This window comes from Falco rusticolus, chromosome 8 (genome assembly GCF_015220075.1).
Source record: "Falco rusticolus isolate bFalRus1 chromosome 8, bFalRus1.pri, whole genome shotgun sequence".
Classification (NCBI taxonomy): Eukaryota; Metazoa; Chordata; class Aves; order Falconiformes; family Falconidae; genus Falco; species Falco rusticolus.
Window position 1 is genome coordinate 5,788,743 of NC_051194.1, and position 23,740 is coordinate 5,812,482.

At 41.8% G+C, this 23,740-nt stretch overlaps 2 protein-coding genes across 7 annotated transcripts in view; both read right to left on the reverse strand.

Annotated features, from left to right (window-relative positions):
- Positions 1–3,800, reverse strand: part of MAPK9 (mitogen-activated protein kinase 9) — a 28,660-nt gene extending 24,860 nt beyond the window's left edge. For all 6 annotated transcript variants that reach the window (XM_037396853.1, XM_037396856.1, XM_037396852.1 and 3 more), the window contains exon 1: positions 3,675–3,800. The gene's annotated coding sequence lies outside the window, so the exon portion shown is untranslated. The remainder of the gene's footprint in view (positions 1–3,674) is intronic.
- A 1,959-nt stretch (positions 3,801–5,759) lies between these two features.
- GFPT2 (glutamine-fructose-6-phosphate transaminase 2) lies at positions 5,760–23,740 on the reverse strand. The gene is made up of 19 exons (XM_037398317.1): positions 23,657–23,740; positions 18,710–18,817; positions 18,032–18,130; positions 17,218–17,343; positions 16,571–16,629; positions 15,935–16,069; positions 14,294–14,355; positions 12,696–12,775; positions 12,293–12,410; positions 11,416–11,579; positions 10,757–10,852; positions 10,551–10,648; positions 10,086–10,206; positions 9,609–9,766; positions 9,360–9,474; positions 8,617–8,744; positions 7,789–7,956; positions 7,210–7,371; positions 5,760–6,603 (listed from the first exon to the last, which is right to left on the reverse strand). Exons 1-19 carry the CDS (start codon positions 23,661–23,663, stop codon positions 6,559–6,561), a joined length of 2,049 nt encoding a protein of 682 aa, XP_037254214.1. The 5' UTR covers positions 23,664–23,740; the 3' UTR covers positions 5,760–6,558.

Here is a 23,740-nt window from a genome sequence, read left to right on the forward strand (position 1 = left end):
AATTTCATGCCATAGTAGACAGCAAGTTACATCCATCCGTCAAGAATGAATTAGAGGTAGGTAATTATATTGGAGAGCAAGGAAATGGACTAAACTTCTAGCTCTGAAGTGCTACAGTAACAAAAGCACAGACCTTCAGTTTTCCTGGGCCTCCATCCCTCTTCCAAACCTTACAAGAAAATTACCTCAGTAATTACTGAAGAGGTCTCTAGCAAATTCTCTCATTTTCAATTTCACATTCACCGTGACAGATAGGGTCATTACAGCCCAGAGTAAATTGCACTGTCAAGCATTCCTCGAGACAGAAAACGGGAGCAGACCACCTTCCCCAGAGCAGCTGCCCTAACCACCAGCCTGTACAGCTGTCGGAGCTAACAAAAAAGCACCCAGTCTCTCCCTTCGCTGACTTGTAGAATATTTGTGAGCCAGTGCAAAACGGAAAAGCCTCAAAAGCAGAAGCTCGATTGCCCAGAAGGCAATCCTAGAAAGGCTTACAGCCACACTAATAGCATTTGGTTGCTTCAAGAATTAGAATTTGGACCACTCCCTTGTTAGGTGCACGTAGGAAAGAGCAGCATCTTCTCCCTGGCTTAAGCCAACAGAAGAAGTCCAAGAAATGTGAAAGTAAAACAGGCGAAAGATCTACAAATCCTAATAAAGGCTGGGCATAAACTGAACTGGTAACGGTTAGTCTTAAGGTATTCTCAAGAAATGCCTAAAGTCTCTTCTGCCTTCTAGTTTCTCAAAATCTAAGCAGCATTTTGAGAAGCAGATACTCAACTTTATTCTCTCTAGCTGCAATTTAGACAGTAACTTTACGTAGTATTTCCTCTTAAAAGCTTAAGAAAAAAAAAAGCAGAGGAGAAAGGGTCAGCAAAGGGAAAACGTCAGCTACCAACTTTCTGCCTTTGACACAGCAGCAGTAGCAGGGAGGAAGAGAAGGACATCTGTACAATATTTTTAGGGGCAGTCAGATGCAGTTCCACAACCAAAACACATTAATTTAAGACCAAAAAGCTGCCTTAAGAGGCAACCTTTCCTACTACATCCCAGGAAAAAACTCCACTCTTCTTTCCAACCCTTTTTATTACCCCAAAACTATGGACTCTGAGATCCCAAATTTTTTGATTAACAGTGCCTGAGCAGCCATGATATTTTCTTCCATTGTATGAAGATTCACTGAAAAGTACATTGGAAGGTCAAGATCCTATCTTTAAAAAGGACTTACAGAAAACCAAAAAAGTACAGATTTTGTGTAAGCTGAGCATCAACTTAAAAGACCTGTTAGCTACACAAGAACTATGCTGTACCTCTTGATGGATTAATGAAACACTTTTCTGTAACGGAGAAAAAGAAATAGGGGAAAAGGAAGTTACCCTGAACTAGAGAATCCTTCCCTTTAAGGAACCTTGCCTGCACAACGCCACCTTTTAAAAATCATTTAGAGATCAGGATAAGCTCTTTAGACAAGACCCAAAAAGGGAACTGGGCATCACAACACACAAGTTTTATGTACTGACATCCTTTGCAACTCACCGTGCTGAGTACTTGGCCTATCCCTAATTTCCACCTGGGCTGCAAGTTGCTTGGATGTATCAGGACATATATTACTTCAGACATACACATTAGTGTAAAATTTGGTGCCTAAGGATTGTAGCTGTTCACAGTACTTCAGGTAGACTATTTTGGGGGCAGGATCCCTCAAATAAAAACAGATTTCCCAACTGCTTAGGGGAAAAGTTTACCTGGCAAGTAAATTTCTTAATCCTGAGCTGCTACTGCCCTATCTGAAATAATCTGATTTCTCACTCCAGCTACTCCATACTTCTGTACAGGATTTTTTTTGAAATCTGCATTATTTCCATTTCTGAAATATAAGTTCCCATTTATGGCTTCCTAGCTGCAGCTGCACCAAAGAGGACCAGCAGCAAACCCAGAAGACACAGGATAGTCAACATACTTCTACTTCTTTACAACAGCATGTTTACAATGTTTCAGGATGTTTTTCTATTTTAAAGCATGCACAAGATGCATATAAATTGAGTAGGGTTTTTTTGTTCTTTTTTATATATAAGTTGCTTGTACAATTGGGGAAATGTAAGAATCATAAAGCCAACTGAGCACATTATATGCAGGAAACTTACAAGAGTGGTTTTCAACCTGTAGTTTGTGAAAGATAAATAGAAAAATAACACAACAAACCTACCACCGCCAGGGTTATGAGTTGTTATACAGAATTTCACTAAGAAGTTTTCAGAAGTTGAAAGCAACTGTGCTATAGCATACATCCTGTATTAAACAGTCAGTTCCCTAAAAGATATTCATTAAAATGGCAAGTTATTATTAACCAGATCTATCCTCTGGATATCTTCAAGTCAAAAGCTTATAAAGCAAACAGGTTGTAGCAGTTGGGAACACATTCTCAGGGTTCTTTTGGTCACAGAAATGTTGTTATTGACAACAAACCGTAAGAATATCAAGAAACTTAGCTTGATTTTTAAGACTCAAGCTAAAAAGTTCTACTGCTAACAGAACAAATAGACAATGCATACATATATGAAAAGATACGGAAATTCCGTGCAGAAAATCTGTCCCTGTTCTGTTGTTCACTGTTGTGAACGCACTTCAATTTCAGGTGTGCCTGTTTAAGGCCTATCACCCAACAGCATTGCTCAGGTTTTTATAATCTTTACAGCAACATTATCAACAGGTATGAGTCCAACTACAAAAGCACAGCAAGTTCTCCTGCCCCTCTACTCACAGCCCCTGAACAGCCTGTTGCAACAGGTAAGCACAGCAAGCTGTAGCGGAGCCATGCCCATCGGGCAGCCGTGTGCAGGTGCTCCGCGCCTGGGCAGCTCTTTGAAAAGTCCTTTTTTTTTTTCTTTATGCAATCCAAACTCTTACTGATAAAAGACTTTGCCAAGTACCTGTTACAGCATCGCTCCACTGTTAGATACACGCTGGATGTACCTCAGCACCCCTGCCGGGGCAAGGTGGTGGGAAGAAGGAAAAAGTTTAAACGCGCATCAGCTGTAACTAATTACGCTGCTGTGTAATTATGTAACGGCCCCGGCGCCGAGCGCTCCTCACAGCCCCTCTACGACTGCGGCCGGGGGACAGCCCGGGCCCGCCGCCACGGCGAGGGGCGCAGCGCCGGCCCTGCCCTTGGCTCGGCCGCTCTCCCCGCGACCCCTCGGGGCCGGCAGCTTCCAGGGGACGCCGAACGCCGGCCCGGCCCCCCGCGCCCCCCCCCGCCCCCAGCGCGCTGCCCCCCGGGCAGGGCACGAAGCGGGAGGGGAGAAGGCGGAGGAGAGGCAGCGGGCGCCGCAGCACAGGGGCGCGGCCCCCGCCGGGAGCGGAGCGGAGCCGGCACTGCGGCACGGGGAAGGGCGGCGGGCCCGGCCAGGGCTGCCCCCGGCGGAGGCGCGGAGCAGGAAGGGACTCCGGCCCCGCCGCGTCGCTCCCCCGCCTCCCTGCGGCTCGGCCGGGCCCGGGGCAGCGGCCGACGGGAAACGCCGGCTCTGCCCGCGCTTCGGCGAGCGCGGCCCGCGGGACAAGCCGGGGACTCCAGTCGTCACGGGGCCGGCCCCGCGGCTGGGAGCTCGTCCCGCTCCGGTCCCGGCCCCGGCCCCGCCGCCCGCAGAGCCCCCCCTCACGGCAGCCGCCCTCACCGTCTCCTCCCTCGGCCGAACTGCGGCGGGACGGGGCGCGGCGCTGGCGAGCCGCCTCCTCCTCCGGCGCGAAGGGCTGCCCCAGCCACAATGGCCTCCCGGTGCTCCCCTCAGGCCGCGCCAGGCCCGCGCCCCCAACAGGCAGCCACCCAGCCCAATCGTAGCCCTTTGCTGACAGAACTCAGCCAATAGAATCCCGAAGGCGGGACCTACAAGCCGCTATATAAGGGAGGGCGGGGCAGGACTGCGGTGGAGACGGTGAAGTTTAGGCCAATCCGGGCGCAGCTCCCGCCCCCCGACGTGATGTCATCAGTGCACGTCAACCCGTCACCATATTTATGATGTCACCGCAGCAGCGCCTCGTCACGAGTTGCCGTGGCGCCGGTCGCCCCCGGCGGGTGGGGCTGGGGGTTCCCCACCGCCGCCCTGCTCCAGCAAGCGGGGAGACGTGCCGTGTGAGGTAAGCACCTCCCGTGTGGAGCAGCCCCTCGGGGTGCTACAGCAGATGACGTCACAGATCGGCGGCCTGTCGCAGCACTTCCACCCACCAGGGTCACCTCGCATCCACTTCGGGGGGACGGTAGCGCCTGGTACCGCAGCGGCCCCGAGCGTTGGGCAGGGTCTGTGCGGCTCTACGGTGGGCTGTGCCCCCTTCCCCGGGTAGCCCAGCTATTTTTGACTGCACTCAAATCATAAACCTTCTATACATTACCGTGCCACCTGCCTTGATGCCAGGACTGCTTGTTTGCTAAAACAGGTGCTGGCTAAAAATAAACTCAACATTTCTCCACCTCTGCTAGCACCAACAAGAGCTTCCTTTTCTGTGACTTCTATTCTCGTAAACTATTTTAAAAAAACACACCTGTAATTTAAATAAATCAATTTAATGTATCATATAGACGAGATGACATCAGTTTCCTTTAATAGCTTCACTGCTGAACACGAAGAGGATGCTAATTCTAGACAGTCAAAGGCGCCTTTGCTTCACTTACCAAAATGTGTTGGATACAGATTTACACGTTCTTGGCATCTAGGTCAGATTATCGCTATGCTTTTCATTAGGATTTGGGTCCTTTTATGTGGTTATAAAAAGTACTAGAGCAGTTTCCAGTAAGAAGCTCCTATTACAACAAGCTAGTGTAACACTTTCAAGCCATTAACCTACATAAGCATTCAAACATCTCCAGTTCGAAGCAAGCCTGCAGAGGAGTAGCATAAAGAAAACTTTTACTAGTCAACGATTTAGATAATAAAATAACAGAAATTAAATAATATGGTTTCTGACTGTTCCAAAATAACAGATGAGCAGAGAATTTTTATGTGCCTATCTACCTTATTTCTTTTAAGGTTTACAGGTACTTCCTACTGCTAGTTAGTTTACAACTGCAAAATGTGCTTTTGCAAACATATACATTAATAAAACAGGGCTTTACTTTTAGCTTGAAGATGTAATTAGTATTCTTTTATTTGCTGGTATAGGGTGTTGGGTTCTTTAATATATATTCCAGTATCTGTAGTCTAGATATTAAACGCAAGTTTTTCTTGTCCAAGGAGACAACTTTTATGACCATAAAAAACATATGTAAAAATACAGACACAACTTCTGTTTTCACCTGCAGTAGATTTATTCCCACATTCACCTACCTCAGCAGAAGGTAACACACAAAGGTTTAATCAGTAGCTGGTGTGAACTACAGCAGGAGCTACAGTCAGATTACACTGCTGTATCAGTACTTGTCTGGCAAAACACTGACGAACAGTCACCAAATTAAATTCTCCTGTACTCACGTGCTACAGAAGGCTGGTGATAGGCAGCAAGCTGCCTAAACCTGACACATTGTTTTGAAACACATTTGCTGGATAAGGAAAATTTTAAGATGTGCATTCCTGAGAGACCTGTGTGACACAGAAGGAACTAACCAAAGAAACAGATGAAAGACCTCCGATACTAGGATTTAGGCAGGACTAGGGGTGAACATGCCTCTCCTATCAGAGTACTGTGTGGTGTACCTGTGTTCAGATCTGAAATGGAGTCATCAAGTTAGAAAAAAGAAAAAAAAAAATAACCACAACCCACGAAGCAAGAAGAATTATATCATCTTTTAATTGCATGGTAATTTCATCGTACATTCTTCAAACAGAAATATCACTTGAAAGACATCCAGTTCCCTTATTTTGTTGCACTGTACATATTATGCAAATAAGAGCTGGGGTGGCATACAAAACAAAATGTTGCTCTGGCTTTTCAAATAATTACTTGAAAGAAGCAGAACTTTAAAATATAGCTGGGAATTTACAGCCACAGAAGAGCTTTGCAAATGACTGGTTAAATATGAAACACAGATGCAAAGGGGGAGGGGAAGGGGCAACACACTTCCAGTTTGAGGCTGTAGTGGGAAGAAAACCCTAACAACTGTACACAAGTGTCAACATGCTCAGTATTTACATTCTGAGCATTACCAATGCTACAGATAAGCAATGTACTAAAAAAATAACTTAAAAAAAAGCTATACAATTGTAGTTATAAATACTATATCTTTAAAAGTAGTTAAGTAGTGTAGGCTAAAAAAATGTTCACAGTTACTCTGAAGAGAGCTGTATACATATATTGCACAGTAGAAAAGTTCATTCAGTATACCATGTGTAAACAATTTTTATCTTCTTTGGCAATTTCAGGACTTAGAGCAATATTTGCTGTGAGCAAAAGCACTTGGGTAAAAGGCACATCAAAAGCTTTTAAAGCTGCAAGATAAATCCTTCTGACACTTTCCAGTTAGCACTATCATTCTCTTTCGAAAAATGTATACCTATCAATTCAGAACAACACATTTCTACAAGTAGAACTTGGAGGTCTGGTGACAAAAACATCAGCTGTTCTTGGCTGTTATTCTACAGTAACAGATTTGGCCAAATTTCTTGGAAAGTCCACCTAGAACAAAAAGACAGACTTTTCAGAATCTGGCAGAGTAATACCGACATTCTGCATTTGACAGTTCATTTAGCTTGCTTTTTTTCTATTTCCTAATGAGTTCTGCTTTATTCTAGACACATTAACACACACAACAGACTATAGATCGACAGATAATGACTCACTGTTGAATTCACTCTTGCTTCCAAAACCGTAACAAATACATATTTGTTTTGCACAAGGTACCTTTCCAAAGCAGTCATCATTATCAAACTGGCACACCTAGCCAATGTCAACAGAGTAATCTGTACAAAGCACTGAACTATTTTAGGTTAAAGTGTAATACCACGTTCTAAGATTTAGTTCTCTGGAAAAGTCCCATCTGCACTCTTAACCAACCAAACTTAAGCAAACTATCCTTGTCATTTTTTTAGAAGAAAAAGAATTAAATACAAAGCTGAAGAATTGGCACCAAAATGCCACCTCTACTACCACAGTAACTGCAAGCTCTGCTGTTATCACAAGTTCTTTGTTAGATATGCCATCTAACTAGGTCTCTCGCTTTACACTGGTAGGAGGAAGTTCAAAACAGCACTAACTAGAGCACTAAATATAGAAAGCACTTACATCATATCCTCTCAGAACAGCCAGGTGGAACGAAAGTAACTGGAGAGGAATAACACTCAAGACTCCTTGAAGGCAGTCAACTGTATGAGGCAGCTCAATGGTTTTGTAGGCAAATTTTGAGCTTTCTGTGTCTTCTTTAGAACACAGAATGATTGGACGACCCTGAAAATAAAATTTTGCAGTGTTAAGTGGCTTAGAAATACTTTGAAATACTGGTTCACAACACGCTTGTATGTTTGAAGATGCTCAGGTTGCCAACAAAGAAAATGCCAGTCTTGCATAATGACTTTTGCCATTCACTATTTTGTGAGAGTTGAATATTTTCATCTGTAGGGTTTTACTGTTATACCATTTGCTTCAAAACAAACAAAAACCCCCTAAATAGCCCACATACAATCAGTTTTCACTACTGCTGTTAACTTGTAATGACAACCTGTAATGCAGATATAGCATCATATTTATAACTTAATAATTAGAAAAGAAAAAAAGTCACCAATACATCCTTATTCTGAAGCACAAGTCAGCAGCAATACAACGTGCACAATCTCCCTATGACACTGTATTAGTTAAACAGCTTACCTGTCGAGCAGTGACCTGTTGCAGAGCATTCTGGCACTTAGTGAAACAAGGATCCTTCATTATCACCATGATAACAGGCATTTGTTTGTCTATTAGGGCTAATGGCCCATGTTTCAGCTCACCAGCCAGGATACCTTCAGAGTGCATATAGGTGATTTCTTTTATTTTCTAAAAAAAGCAAATGCCATCAAGTTACTAGTAAATCAGATGAGAAATAAAACCCGCAAGAAGCAAAACACCAAGGCTGTACATCTGCCACTTAAATACAGACACACGGTATCAAGTTGGTATTTTCAAAGATCAGTTAATAGTGAAGACAGGCTTGTCTGCTGGGATTTCTAGCAGGCTGCTGGCAGAAGCAGAGCATGCATGTGCACGTGCATTTGCAGAGAAAGAAATGGAGTAATCAACAGGGACCTTCCCAGCACAACCTTTAACATTCCCAATTTCTGTGAGACACAGATATGCTTCTATTGCACCAGAATGTCCATAACATAATTTATGAGTTTCTCATTTATGAGCATCTCATCTGAACATCAGCACATTGAGTTCTTCTGATGTTGTTTTCAAATGGGTCAGCATTTTAAGTTTGGTTTCTTCAAACAGGCTCATGAAACACTGCATTTATTATGTGAAAGAAACAAGAACCTGAAACCATATTCAGGTTCACCTTATGTATGTGTTCAGTCCAACAGGACTAAGTGCTTTTAGTTGTAGATAGCAGTTTTACTGCAGCAGAATTAAATTGTAATGAAATACTAAAACTATGTTGCAGAAGCCATAAAAGCTTATTTTCAATAACATCCAAAAATATTGAGAGGTTCCTACCAGAGCTCCTTCCAGACAAGTGGCATAATTATACCCACGACCCATAACCAGCAGTGATCTTTGTTTGTACAGTTCAAGAGCTAAGTCATGTATCTTCTCATCCAAGGACAAGACTTCTTTAATCATCTCTATTGGAACATACAAAAAGCACATATTAAAAAATTCTTAAATTTGAAAAACTAGTTTGCTTGTAGTAGGATGTGCCAATGCTCTATTGGAACAAATACATTTAATATAATTCAACCATTGGCTTTGCATCTTTGACAGCAGTTTAAGGATATTTTCTCCAGCTTTATTTACAGTAACAAGTTTAAAATAATTATTGGTTTAAAGCAGTGCTCATACATCCCATTTGTATTTTTAAAGGAAGTTGTGAACATCCGTTTTAAAGTCACCTTGAATTAGTTTCCTTTGATCTATCCTGATTTAAAGTGAAAGACTTTTAAAATTTCAAATCATCAATTTAGGAGATCAAGAAATATTTCTCATACAGAACTACCTTATTGCAATTAGAAAACCCAAGCCATGAAAATTCTGATCTTCCTGCCAAATTTCTTGGAAGGGCGCTTGTAAAATTGGCAATTGGTGCAGAAATTAATAGACCACTTTTCTTATATTGTCCACCTTTCAGGAGGAGGAGGAAGACAAAACTTAAATGAGAAAGAAATATCCTCGGGTAGTATTTTATATTGCCCTTTAAACAACATGCCCTATCCCTCCTCAATCCCAAAATATCAATATACCTGGCAATGATTTTAGTCCACTAATAATTTCCTGTCGTCTTTTCTGCAAGGAAATTCTGTCTTCAGACATCATTAGGCCAAACATTACAAGAGACACAAATTGGCTGGTATAAGCCTGCAGACAAAACAAAACATTTAGCAGTTAAGCCTGCAGAGAGTTACTATGATCTCAGTTTGAAGTGCTACAATTAAAATTTTAATTAGATCCTACAGGGCTGCAGTATGAAAGTCAAACAGAACAGCAATTACCTTTGTGCTTGCCACACCTATCTCAGGTCCTGCATTTATATGTACACCACAGTCAGTCTCCCTGGATATTGAGCTCCCAACCGTGTTTGTGATGCCAACTGTTAGAGCACGACGTTCTTTACAATACCTCAGGGCCATAAGCGTATCTGCGGTTTCACCTGCAAAACATTTACATCTTGACTTCAGGTTGACACAAGGATAGTAATGACTCCTGGAAAGCATAAAACTTTACACAAGTGTGTTCTAAATAACTGCATCCACACTTACACAGTGCGTGCAAAATGCAACTGAAAATAATCTTTCAGCACTCATTGTCTACATATTTGAACCAAGTCTGTACGAAACTTCAATACAAGACAAATCAGGCCCATTAGCCATCACCCTCCTTTGCACAAACATGAAGTAATAAACCAAGGGCTTTTAGAAGTTTTTCTACAGTTTACACTCAGCTGAAGACAAGCAGTAAATGCAGCTCACCTGACTGACTTATAAAAAAGCAGACATCGTCTCTGAAAACAGGTGTGTTTCTATCCAGGAAGTCACTAGCAAGTTCCACCATCACTGGTAATTCAGTTAATTCTTCCAACACTTGTCGAGTCTGTATTCAAGCAGCGCACAGTATTTGTTAATATTGCCACCCATTCAAGTCTTGACATCTTAAAAGTCAGAGATAATTTAAATGGATTCTTACTACAAAAATTGGTAATTACAGCTTACCAGACCCTTAAAAACTACGGTGAAAAAAAAGAGTTAATTTCTAGCATGTAGGTAACAGCATTTAAGCATTAATAAAGAATGTGGCACAAAGGAAAACTAAAAAGAGCGGGACCCCTCAATGAAAGGCAAAGTTTGAGATACAGAAGAAAAAGAAGATTAAGAGTTCTTGTCTAGAACCCCAGCAGCTAGGAGTTATATATATGTTTCAGATAAGGCTGAACATACAGCTACTGCAGCATGGTAACTGGTCCCACAGCCAATAATGATCAGTCTCCGGCATCTTCTGATTTCTTTCAAATGATCCTTCAGCCCTCCCAGCAGAACTGTAAACAAATAGAACAAAAGCATATATCAATAGTGTATTTTATTTTCTAATTAATGTGTTCAAAATTTGCAGGCTTAGTGCAGCCTGAGCACTTGTTCCGAGTTACCTGTGCTGCTCTCGAAATTCACTCTGCCTCTCATCGTATTGACAACTGATTCTGGTTGCTCAAAAATTTCCTTTTGCATGAATGCACTGAAGTTACCTGTTTAGGACAACATTACATAGCAATGCTTAGGTAACGCTTAGGTTTGTTACTTGAAGTCTTTTACAGTTACCAAGAGATGACTTTTAAGACTACCTGTGGTAACAAGCTAATTTGACTGTCTTGTGTTCGCTTAAACAAAAGCTTAGGAATAGGCGAGAAGAAAGGAGGGATTGATAGTTCACTCAAGTTGGTTGGTTTCATTTCCCAACACTGACAACGGAACTGAATTCTTTTTTAAGGAAACTTCTGTGTTCCACTTCAATTCTTAGTTTACAAAGTCTGCCAACAACTACAACAACATGTTAACATTAGTTATATTTTCGCTAATTACTGAGACGAGTAGAAGCATCTAGGACTTTTCCAAAGCTAAAAATGGGTAGGGTCCCATACCACCCATCTCCCCTTGGCTGTAAAGCTTAGAATTGTCAGCTCCCAGTACAAACAGCCTAAGTATTGCATCATTTTTATAACAAATCAGCAGTTTTCTGCCTTTTCCACTACACAAAGAATCAGTAACTATCCATCTTTGGTGATACTCCTTTACAGATGTTTCAACCCACCCTTCATGATTTGCTGCAATTCCATCTGCAACGTTTGTATGGCCCGGGAAGGATCATCACTGGCTGATCGCTCGAGACGGTGAATTGAAAGCTTCCCGTCAGTTACTGCTGCAATGTCATCATCTTCTAAGAAAATTACTCTGTTGGTGTGCTCGATGATAGCACTACAGAAAAAACAGATGCAAGAAAAACCTGACATGTCGGTCAGAGTTGGTAGCACCACTCCTCAAAGCAATTAATATGCCACACAGCACTTCCAGCCCTACTTCTATCTTCCTTTTGGACATAACTACAGATAGAGCCATCTTAAAGGAAATGGCTCCATCTGCTGCTGCTTCTGCATTCTCACAGGAACTGGGAGCACCAGGCTGGGGAACCACAGCACCTCACATCAGCAAGTTCCCACTGATCTGATCTTGCCCCCGCCCCCCCCCCCCCCCCCGGACCCCTAAGGTCACGATCTTGTTTCTGTGATAAATGTGTACCAGATGTGTTCAGGTTCCTGCTAAGTTTAGAACCACATCACTTTTTCCTCCTCTGACAGCTGGATTAAAACACCAAAACGTAGGCTAACCCATAGTCTGCCCAAATACTTGGCTGACAGTGTCTATTTGTACCCAACTGCCCTTCCTACACTGGATGTATTTTACATAGAGATTAGCAATTGGCAGATACTGCACTTGTTTGGAGTCTGAATGCTGATGTCAAGTCTTCACATTTTTCAGCTATCTTAGCCTGGGGGCTTCATTGTTACCTGGATTAAAGGCTATTCTATCAGAAAACAATTGTACAGCAGCAAGACAGCTTAAGATTTCCAAAACTATCTCAGTTCTAAACAAAAGCAGTATTTTGAGAAATGTTTAAGTACTCTTACTACCTTGCATCTGAAGCAAAGAAGAATTCTACTGCCTTATCCCCAACAGCATGAAGGCAGGTAGAGCTGTCCAGTCTTTTCATTCGGGAATTGCACATGTTCTTCACATTCTCAATGTTGCCTGTTAAAGAAATCAAACACTTAAATGCAAAGCTAGATCTGTTCAAGTTAAGAGATTACAGACTATACAGGTTCAAGGTATCACAGTTACACGAGTGCTTTGGGGGATGGTACTTCTACATGAACTACACATTCAGCAGCACAAAATACAACATTCTCAGCTAAGAAGCTATTTGGGGCATCAGCTGGTACTTTTATAGTAAAAAACCAATTAACCTAATTTCTAATCATAAAGTAAAAATAATTTTAGTTCTTAAAAATAATGTAATTGGGTTTATCAACTTACATGTTCTATATAAAACAGGAACCTGTTCAGTGGAGAGCTTGTATTTGCTTCTAACCCCAATGAGCAGCGGACTCCCCCTCCTATAAAGGGAAGACATGGAAGTTTATAAAGAGAAAGGTGCATACAAAGAAGTCAAAGGACATCTGTGAAGTTGGAAGATGATACCCTGTCTAGCTTCCTCAATAGGAAGACCCTCTTCAACCCTGAACCTAAAGCCTTTCATGGCAGGTGTTACATAAACTTGGCTTGTTTCTCTAAGATTTGCCGATTGTTATATGGATAATTACCATATGCCTTGGTGATTCTTTCCCCACGAACTACACCCAGGTAGAGAAAAACATATATGAACTAGTTGTTTTCCTTCCGGTAATCACAAAACAGCTTACCACAGGCACCAATTTGAATACTGTTTTTAAACAAAGCTTACTGCCTCTGAAGCCAGCCAGCAATAACTGCAGCGCTCTCTACTACTGAAATACTGTTGCACCCTTTAGCTTTTTAAATTCAGAAATGTCAGCCATCACTACTGCACATTTTTTCATTATATGGGTCATGTGCCACACTGAAGAGCTTATTAAAAAAAATAAATATATCTCACGAGTAAAAGAGTAATTCACCCTCCCCCGATACCTCAGATTACAAGTTTAGCTTCTCTTAATTCCTTCACTCCTAAAAACCCAAACCTGAACCACATATAGAATGGTTCATTTCAGAAGATGTCTCCAGTTAGAGTAAGGGTACAGCTGGCTCTTTCACAATTTTAATAAGGTCTCATTTTTGACCACAGAAGCAATGGGGGTTTTGGTTGTAGTATAAAACAGTCTTTATTCCCACTGCTACTTCACTTGCTACTTTAACTTCTTTACCTTTCCTGAAAGTTGTTTCCCAAGTTATAAATAAAAGCAAAAAAAAAAAAAAATCATAAATGCTATGACAGCTACAGAACGCAATTTATATAACCTTTTAGAATGATGGCATTTTAGCCAATCTGAACATACTTATCTCAGTCTTTATTCAATGTGAAGTAAAATTGAACCATACCCTTTCCCTTCCCTTTTTGACACAGGGGAAATGTTAGTACACTTTTAATACAGCTTTAGAAATAGAACATACACTGAGCTTCTATTGACACACTGTAACAGATAAAAGGACAGACTATGGGGATGAGTTTGTCAGTGGTGGGTTCTTCCAAGTGCATTATCTGAAATATCTGCAACTGAAAGTGCATTTGCACTGAGCAAGAAAACGTCATCTAATTACTTTTTGCAACTGTCTTTGCATCCTCAAAAAGTGAGTAGTCACAGCTAATTTATTAAACAATATCAAGTTAAAGATTACAGAGAATCAACACAAGCCTCTGGAAATTCTGTGACCTCCAGTCTGTACAGCTCCAATTAGGTTATATTTAATGGTCAGTTGAAGAGATGCTCAGCAGAGCTTTGCTGCACTTCACAAGCATTCCACTAGTGCAGCTATCTACCTTCTGAGTTTTGATTAAGCACTTTAAACATCAGCATTCTAGTACTTTTAAGAGATGTTAGCTTTTTTTTTTTAACGTACAAAAGCATGATTTATATATAAAATTGACTTTTACTAACCTGGTAGCAACAGCTTCACCTGGGTAATGGACGCTCTTGAAAACCAATGCAAAAGCACCTTCCTGGAACCCATGCAAACAGAAGAGGGGAAAAAAAATCCTCAACAACTTATCTCAGTTAGTTCCATCTCATTAAACTGGGGCCCCTCTTCCTGAGCAGGCTGTGAAGGAAAGCTCTTTTCTACTATCAGGAATCCCTTCCTGGAGGGCAGACTGCACCTTTAAAGGAATTGGTCAGGGAGCAGAACATGCACCAAACAGTGCAGCAGCTGACAGATCAGGAAGCGAGCACTTAGCCTCTCTTTATAAATAAAAGCAATACCTTCTAACACAAGGGTTAAGAAAATCTACAAGATGTTACTCACAATCAACTTGAAGACTATTAGACATGTAATTTTATTAAGACTTTTAATAAGACTGTGCACATAGCTGCATTTTATGCATTTTCAGCTAAAATTCTGGAGTTCCTACTTCTAGTTTAAGCAGCAAATTCTCACTAGGGTATTTAAAAAAAAAAAAAAATCTCCACCAAAAATACCCAAAATCCACAACACAAGAACAGACTATACAGGTTCAAGGTAGCACAGTTACGCGAGTGTTTTGGGGGATGGTACTTTTACGTGAACTATACATTCAGCAGCACAAAATACAACATTCTCAGCTAAGAAGCTATTTGAACAAAATCAAGAACACAATCAATTATACTATTAACACAGCTTGCAAACTTGAGGAATATTCTATAAACAGGAGTAAAAGCCCCCTCCTTGCAAACAGAAGAGAGATGGTCACATTCACTCTTCTTGCAGGGACGCCAGTCAGCACCTCTGCTCTTGTTCTGCAGCCAGGTGAAGCCACCCTTCCCCTCAACGAGGTGGCTGCACCACTATTCCCTCTTGACTCATACGGCTCTTTACTTGGTGTATATGCATTTCAGGGCTGCCCTAAGGGAATCCCACAGAGCTGCTTTAGAGAGGAGAAAGGGGAGGTGAAAAGAGTGTAAGAAACTGCTGGAAGGGGAGGGAAAACATCTGCCTGGAGACTGGGGGAGGAAAAGAAAGCAAGCTTTCTCCAAGTTTGCCACACATCTATCAGTGTTTTTTAGCATTCACAAACTAAGTAACAGTAGATTCCCACTTCACAGTTTGGAAACTGGCTATGCCATGAAATCAGTACAGCTTGTTAGATCTATTTCCAAACATGGGAGCCAAGGCATTAGACAAACTTGAATCACAGCAGTGTTTTAACACGATCAGAATAGCCTTTAAGAACACACTGCCCTTTATGAGAGATTCAAACCCCCAGAGGCTCCTACTGATTTTTTTAATTAAGCTGCCTCATTAAAAACTGTGATAACCGCTTTAAAAAAAAAAAACACAAACCAAAACAAAACCAAAAACAACAAACCCCACCAAACAAAAAACGCTGCTAATGCAATTTAAAGATTTACCGTTGAAAAGCCTTTGAAGTTTCCAAAATTCTAATCTCATTATTTGGTCTATTAAGCATTGTTTAGAGGCCAAAATCCATTATTTGCAGCAACATCTAAGGACTGCAGAGAATCTAAATGCATAAATGCAGAATACTAAGGAACCCCAAAAATAGTTTATGCTGTAGTACAGGAAAAAAGGAACTTCCCACTTACCAACTGTTGAATAACTCTTTCTACCAAGGCTGAAAAACTGGTGTCCTCACTCTCTCTGTTGTCATACATGTACTTGATCAATTTGGGGATTGTTTCTGTATCCGTTTCAGATTCAAATTCATAGCCTTTGCTCTCCTGAAATACCATATAGAAAAGAAAAAGTGTTTTCATCCTCAGGCAAGAAACACCGAAGGGCCTCCCAGCTGCCTCCCACCAGAAACTGCACAGTAAGACAGACTGCTTGAAGCACTACACCGGACTAGCAGAAATACATCACTATAGAAAAAACATAATGACTTACCCTGTCATAGCTACACTTTTGGAAATACTGTAATAAGACATGTAGTAAGACTTGCTTTGCAGCTGTCAAGCAACAAGAGACAGGAGGGAGCCCACTCCACACACCCTCTCCAAGAATTTGAGCACAAATTGCTACTCTACTCCTAAGTACTTTGCATTTAGGATTACAAGAACTTCTGTACTTCACCAGCTCCCCATTAGGCAGGCTCCTTCACACTACTATTTTACAGATGATCTCAAGAAACTTGAATTCAGATTCCAAAGTCATGAAAGACCGGATAGTAGCTGGTCAAGCGTTTACTTTCTTGTTTTAGAATCATGTTGCCACGGACTCACCAGAAATTTTCTTAGGTCCTTATAATTTGTGATGATACCATTATGGATAACAACAAATTCTAAAAGGAAAAATACATATACTCATCAGTAACAAAAAATTGAGATATTCAACGCAGAACACAAAATTAGAGGGGGAGTGGGAGAGAGTTTAAAAGTACATTAGAAACTACCTGCTATAGCTTTCAGACCTACCGTTTATCACAACATGGACAACAGAAAGCAGAAACTTACAAATTCTGAAGGCATGCAAAGGTTGTTCCAAAACATTAAGACAGTTTTAAACTATACTCACTAGAACAGCACCAAGCCATCCCAAGTGAAAAACGATACTAAAATCTCCCTTTTCCAGTCCAGACAATATTGATGCATTTACATTTTCAGAGTCTGACCTTTTAAAACAGGTATGTTGTACTCTGACTAACTTGCATCAGTTTTCAGAGAACAGATCTCATTAATCTTTCACAATGTTCCTTTAGCCTTAGGAGAGGCTATTTTATTGCAAAAGCGTCTAATATAGCTAGAATGGCAACGGCTTAGCTCTAGTGTACAAAATAGATACCACAACACTAGTACGAACAGACAACATATGTGCTTGATTGAACCACTTCAAATTCATACAGTTCCAGAGTGCTGCAGAGATTACATACCATTCCTTTTATCTGATCTCTGAGGGTGACTGTTTATTGCACTTGGTACCCCATGGGTCGCCCAGCGAGTATGAGCAATTCCAAAATGTGTTTCAAAATCCGTTTTTGAATCCAGGTCATCTTGTTCTATACACAAGAAATTCAGTTAAATAAATAAATATTTAAATTTGAGTCTCTCACAAACACACCACTAGTAAAACACTAAAAGAACTCCTACAGGCAAAAAAATCCTAAAAGTTATCTTCCAGCTTTCCTTTAAACCACTTGCTTTCTTGACATTACACTTCAGATAGTTCAAGCTACTGTGATGAAAATTTTGTTTGCCAAGACTCGAGCATTTTCAGCTAATACCAACAGCTAGGCTAACAGACCACATTACTACAAATTATAATGTAAACGTATTAAAACGCAACTTCAGTTCTTCACAGATGGAAGTACTGCATAAAGCAGACTGTGATGACAGCCAGCTGCTTAAATGGTCATAAATTCTGTCAGAGTCCATGTTTAAACGTTTCAGCTACCAAGCACAGAAATCATTTGAGTAAAGCACCAAGGGAGCCCAGGTCTCAAACCAAGAAGCAACCAAAAGAAGGGAGAATAGACTAGTAATTTCACAACACTACACCTAAAGATCAGCTTGCTTTTCAAGTGCAGATTTGGGGGGCACAAACAATTTAACTGCCATTGGATTACACAATGTAGTTATTTCTGGTACAAAATCGTGACTGTAAGTTCACGGCCCGATTTTCTGCTGAGATACAGATGATATCTGACTGGGAGGCCAAAGCAAAGGGGTAATTTTTAAGACACTTACTGTACAACTCTTCTTCCAGGGCCTTTACTTTTCCTCTTTTCTTAACCAGTTTGATGAACCTTTCTTTATCTTCATTATTATTTCCATCAATTGCCACTCCTGCAGTACAGGACACAGACAAGTATTTAAAGCATGAAATACACTGGATGAAAAAAAGGCCAAGAAAATACAGACAAGCACACACTAGCGAAACATTTTTTTTTCCAGTTATCCTTCAAAGGTATATACTTGGTCTGTTGATTTGAACATAGACATGAACAGCAAACTAGATGAAGACTGTATCAACAGCACAGATGAAAATATAAATGAGCCATCTCAAATATTGTTTGAGGGCAGACTGATATATTTTGCCTGATTAAATTAGCCAACTCAAATTTAAAGACAGTTTTAATCTTCCTCATCCTTTCATTGGGACTCACATACACAAAAAACTGAGGCACAGACTACATGACCCTGTACCGAGGTGCTTTGCTGATGTGTACTAAAGCTCAACCACCATCTGATTACAGAGCTAATCACTCAATTTAAAGTCCTGAGGAAAGTTAAAGAAGACACTGCAAGAACCAAGGTAATTAGTTCTGATCTTTTAATCTGCAAGGTAACAGAAGAAAAATACAACACAAGTCACCTACGTAGCTATTGGTTGCTAAAATTAATTTGTTGAGATAGTTTACATACCTGCAGAGTCATATCCTCTGTATTCCAGTCTCTGTAATCCTTTTATCAGGGTTTCAAATATTTCTTTCCGAGTCCGAGGCACTTTGTAATTTAGATAAGCAAAAATTCCTGTTTAGAGAAAAAGGGGGAAGGGGTGAGGGGAAAGAAGAAAAGATTTTTTTAGAATTTGCGGCCCTTCAGACTCAATTTAAAACCCTTTAAAACTATTATCACAGAGAGGTCCTAAGGGGACCCAACCTCCCATTTAGTACAACTCTTCGTACTGGGTTTTTAAATGGAAAGAGTTCAAATACAATAAAGGAATCGGGACCCTCATTCATTTTCACCAGGCAACACATGCTTTCCTGGCCAGTTTCACTCTCCTCATGTTACCCACCAAGAGTTAAACAGTTGAGAGAGCTTAAAAAATTTCTACTTTTCATGAAAACCACAGCTCAAAATGGGAACATTGTGATCTATTTCATATCCAGACATTCAAAGAAGGAATATATTCACCAGTACTAACACAAGGAGACTTTTGTAATCAAAGTCACGGCCTTAAATACCCATGGGTAGGTACTAGGCACAACATCTATTTCTGAAAGGCTCCAGCTTAATCCTGTGTACAACAGTTAATTCAGTGGGAAGAGAATAGAGAAGAAAACAAAGAAAGGGCAGAAGTCAAAAGGATAAGACAACAAAGAAAAGAAACAGAAGATACAAAACCAGGGTCACCCAAAAAACACGCATTCACCCTTTACGCTGCCTCAACACAATGCTGCCTGCCAAACCAAACTCAGGGACATGAGATCCGTTTGCTTGCCCCGTGTTACTCAGGTCAGCTCTTACAGAGGCATCATAAGATGTGAACTCACTCTTTGCCTACTAGGGCAAACACAGCCTGGAAGAGTGCAAGTCTGATCCCTCTTCTCTTGAATAGACCAGTCATCAACCAAGAAGTGGCTTTTTTTTAGTGCTGGGGTTGGTTTCTCTACCCTGCCCCTGCACAATATATTTTTTTTTTTTTTTAAGCAAAAGTACACAAGGATTTTTTCATTAGGAGTTTGAAGGATGTTTCTTTCTCTTTAGAAAAGATGCAATAAAAAGGTCACCTGCAAAGAAAAACACAACCATTCCTTTTCTCTGTCTACTGCTCTTTCTGGGACTTCTGCATCTATAAGGATAGATTAGGCCCCTTTATTAACTTTTACAAATCTGTACCCCAATGAAACAGAAACAACTAATTTCACTGCTTCAACAGTTTCTCCAAACAAGTCAGGACTGGAGGCTACAGTCAGCAAGACACAGACTTTAAGAGCTCAACAGATAAGCAGTTCAGACAAGCAAGTGTTTTAAATAGAGGAAGCCTTTGTTTGAAATGTAACAACCTCTTCCCCTTCAATTAAGGCTTTTGAACTGTAAATGACTGTAGTGAAGAAGCTGTTATAATGATACACCGATAAATCTCTTATAAATATTGTTGTGAATTCTGTTGTCCACTGGTTTTACGCCATTAATACTGCCGATTTGGCAGTGAGACTAAGACGCTATTACATTGGTCTCTGAATTTATCTTTGAAGGATTAAAGGGTGGAAAATGCTTTTCTGCTACATAAGTGAGATTTATGAGGAGCTCAGCCTAATTATTTCTAGAGTGTCCAATGTTAATGGAGATATTAAGACAATTAGTTGCATTTAAAGAAGTATTTGGGAATTTGAACAGCTAAATACCGTTCTTCACGGATGCTTTGAAAAATGATGCCTCCAGTTATATACAGTCCCTTTAGACTGAGAGCTTGCTGATCATTTTTCCAGACAGATATTTACCGTTCTCTGGCACTAACCACGAACCTCAAGAGCTGCATTCTTCAATTTCTTCAATACGAATTTCTCAACATCATTCCAAAATGTTGCTACACACCTCAGTTCAGATCCAGCTCTACTTTCTAGGCCAGATTTCACAATGTATTTAAGATGCATCAGCCTTGTGCTCCATGTGGCATCTTTGACTACACTGAGCTCCAGGAAGAGCATTCCTTTGGGACCGTCCTTACAATACTACCAGTGTGCTGCAATTGTTAAAAAGATCCTTGTTTCCAGGGAACTGTAGCTGTGCTTCTACACACGTGAATTAGAAGACACAAAAGTCACTAGAGGCCATTTACAATGAAAGCAATAGCTGCAGCCTGACTTCTCAAGGAATATATTATAAACTCTTTCAGTTAAAGGAAATAAATCTTACCCTCAGCACCGTTTCTCTAGTACATTTCTGTTTCATGATTTACCCACTTGCATATTTTCTTCCCTACTCAGTCATCATTTTGGCTAGATTTAAAGCACATTGCTCAACTCACTTAGAAACAACTTTTGATAAAGACTTCTTGTAGCTTAACTCCTTCTGGAAGCAAACCAACATGACTGAATCTTACTCATAAGAGCATTTTGCAATGCTCACAAGTTACTTTATAATGGCCTCCCCATGCTGTTAGATGCTATTTCCAGAGCCTGCATCTCTCCTCCCCAGTGAGGGCTATAGTACTCTCTAAGCTAATGCAATACTGAAATTGTATGTATCAAGTAAGGTAACATTTATTTGTCAGCACAACATAAGCAATGAAATACTTTCCCAAGTTGTGTATACATAGAATCCAATAAAAGCATTTACAAAGTGTTTTACCAGGGCATTGCTCTTATGATCTGAATGCTAAATTTAGTTTCTAACTTTCCATAATCACAGAGTTTGCACAGAAGCATGAACTAGATCAATCACGTATGGCTTACCTTTAGAATCAGATACTCAACACAGAAACAGAACATTGTTAAAAACGTTGTTAAAACCAGCTTTAATCAGGTGCAGACACTGAAAGCAAGGATCTTCCTTTACATACATATCAAGACTTCAGGAGTTTCCCCTTTCTCTTTCAGGACTGCAAGCTGAGCATCAAGAAGAGGAAAAGTTCATTGAGTATCCTTCTGTGGGAAAAATCCACAAGAACTCTTGCAATTGCAAGACTTCACCAAAATCAAGAAGGGGGCAGCCTATACTTGAAGTTTGAACACAATTGTTTTTTTAAAAAATAAAAGGATGCCTTTACTGGGGTAAGCACATTGTTGATGTGCCAGAAACTTAGCTTTGAGAAAGTCCCAGTCTCAACTTCATATCCTGATGAAACTAATTTTGATTTGAAGTAAGTATATCATCAGTTTAAGAGCATCTTACCTGTTTTTTTAACCCTGCATACTTTTGCTACACTATCTTCTTACATTTGAGTATGATAACATTTCAACTTTGTTTCCTAAAGAGCATGTTTATGGCAGTATTTAATGACCTATCTATTTCTGAAACAGAAAGCAATGGGTTTCAATCCTCATGAGCTACCTGAAGTCAGAGAAAACACAGCAGGACATATTTTCAACACTTAAACCTGGAAAGATATGCAAAAATAAAATAATAATTAAAAAAAAATTAGAAATGGTTGGTTGCAACCTCTGGAACTCCTGTGCTTCCAACAGCAGACAGCAAGGAAGACACGGGACATCTTTCATGATAACAAATGTCACATTTAAGATCTCCAGATGCTGATGGGAAGAAAACTAACACTACTCTCACTGCACTTCACGAACGACTGCTCTCTGCCATTTCATACCGAGTCAGTCACTCCACCCCAAGCTAAAGGTTTTTACCAAACTCATGTAACACTGTTAACACCCTCATTTCCCAATCAATACACAGCCCAGATGTGCCAAGTTTCTGACACTATTATTACACATCTCATGGCTCAGTGGTTGCCACCAGTACCTTTGGTTTGCCAAGGCACTGAGCCTAGTCTCTCACCTGAAGGGGCTCTGCTTAGAAGACACCGAGTCTGTCTCATTGATAGCGACTCGAGAGTCGGGCAGGAGCTCGAACCCTGTCACCTCCTGTTCCCATTCCAGTGAAAAGAGGCTTACTGGACTCACTGCCCTTTCAGAGGTTACAATTAAAGAGGACGTGGAGGCAGGGGAAAGACATTCAGCTCAGAAAGTACATTTTTTGGGAGCAGTAACTCAACGCGCTTTCAGTCTGCATCTCACAAAAGAGGTTTTGTTCACGATGGCCAAGAAGTACATGCGCAAGTTTTTCTGCTTTCAGCAAAAGTATCCTTACAGACCTGAGAGGAGGTTTCAGTGAAGGGATAAATAAAGTTTCACTAAAATTTCCTCCAGAACTAAAACACGTTGCCTTAGCACCTCCCAAATTCACACTTCTAATCTGATCCAAAGCACGCCTAAGCGACTGTACGCACGATGGAGGTATTACCTTCACCATCTCGTCTTTATTAGATAAAGGAAGGCGAAGAAACTCACACCAGCTAAGAATGAAACTCCTTCCCAGCCTTTGTTTGAAACCCTCGAACTCTTCCCACCGCGGGCGCCGGGCGCTGCCAGCCCGCGGCCCCGCACCGGACGCGCCGCAGCACCTGGAGGCGGCCGGCAGCGGCCACCGGGAGCCCCGCAGCCGCCGGGCACGGGCCGCCTTCCACCGCAAGGCCCCGGGACAAGCCGCCCGGCACGGAGCGGCCAGGCAGCGGGGCTCAGGAAAGCCATCGCCCTTCCGTGGGAGAGGGGGGCGGGCGGAGGAGCTTTACCTGCCACCGCCGCGAGAGCCGGCCATTCGCCCATCCCACCCCCACAAAACGGATGCGGCGGGGCCAGTCCCACAGGGACCCGGGGCGGGGGCAGCGACGGCGGGTTTCCGCAGCCCCCGGACCCGCTCTCACAGCGGGGCAGCCCGGCGCCCCGCAGCTCAGCGACAGAGCCGCCCTCGTCCCGCACCCCGCCCGGCCCCGGGGCACAGCCCGCTCCGTCCGCGGCCGGCGGAGGTCCCGACCCCGTGTCCCGCCCGGCAGGCGAGGGGCTGCGGCGGGCCCGGGCTGCTCGCGGCCCCTGACGGCCGGCGAGGGGCGGCAGCCGCGGCCCCGGCACTCACCGCACATGGTCGCGCCGCACGGCCCGTCCCGCTGACAGGAAACGCGGCTCCCGCCCGACAGCCTCGCCCGGGGCCCGCCGCCTC

Excerpts from the sequence above, each read along its gene's own strand:
- GFPT2 (XM_037398317.1), bottom strand. Across the intron at positions 12,411-12,695 it reads TCCTGTTTTATATAGAACAT|GCAACATTGAGAATGTGAAG; the intron begins GTAAGTTGATAA and ends TTTCTTTAACAG. Across the intron at positions 10,649-10,756 it reads GAATTTCGAGAGCAGCACAG|TTCTGCTGGGAGGGCTGAAG; the intron begins GTAACTCGGAAC and ends ATTTGTTTACAG.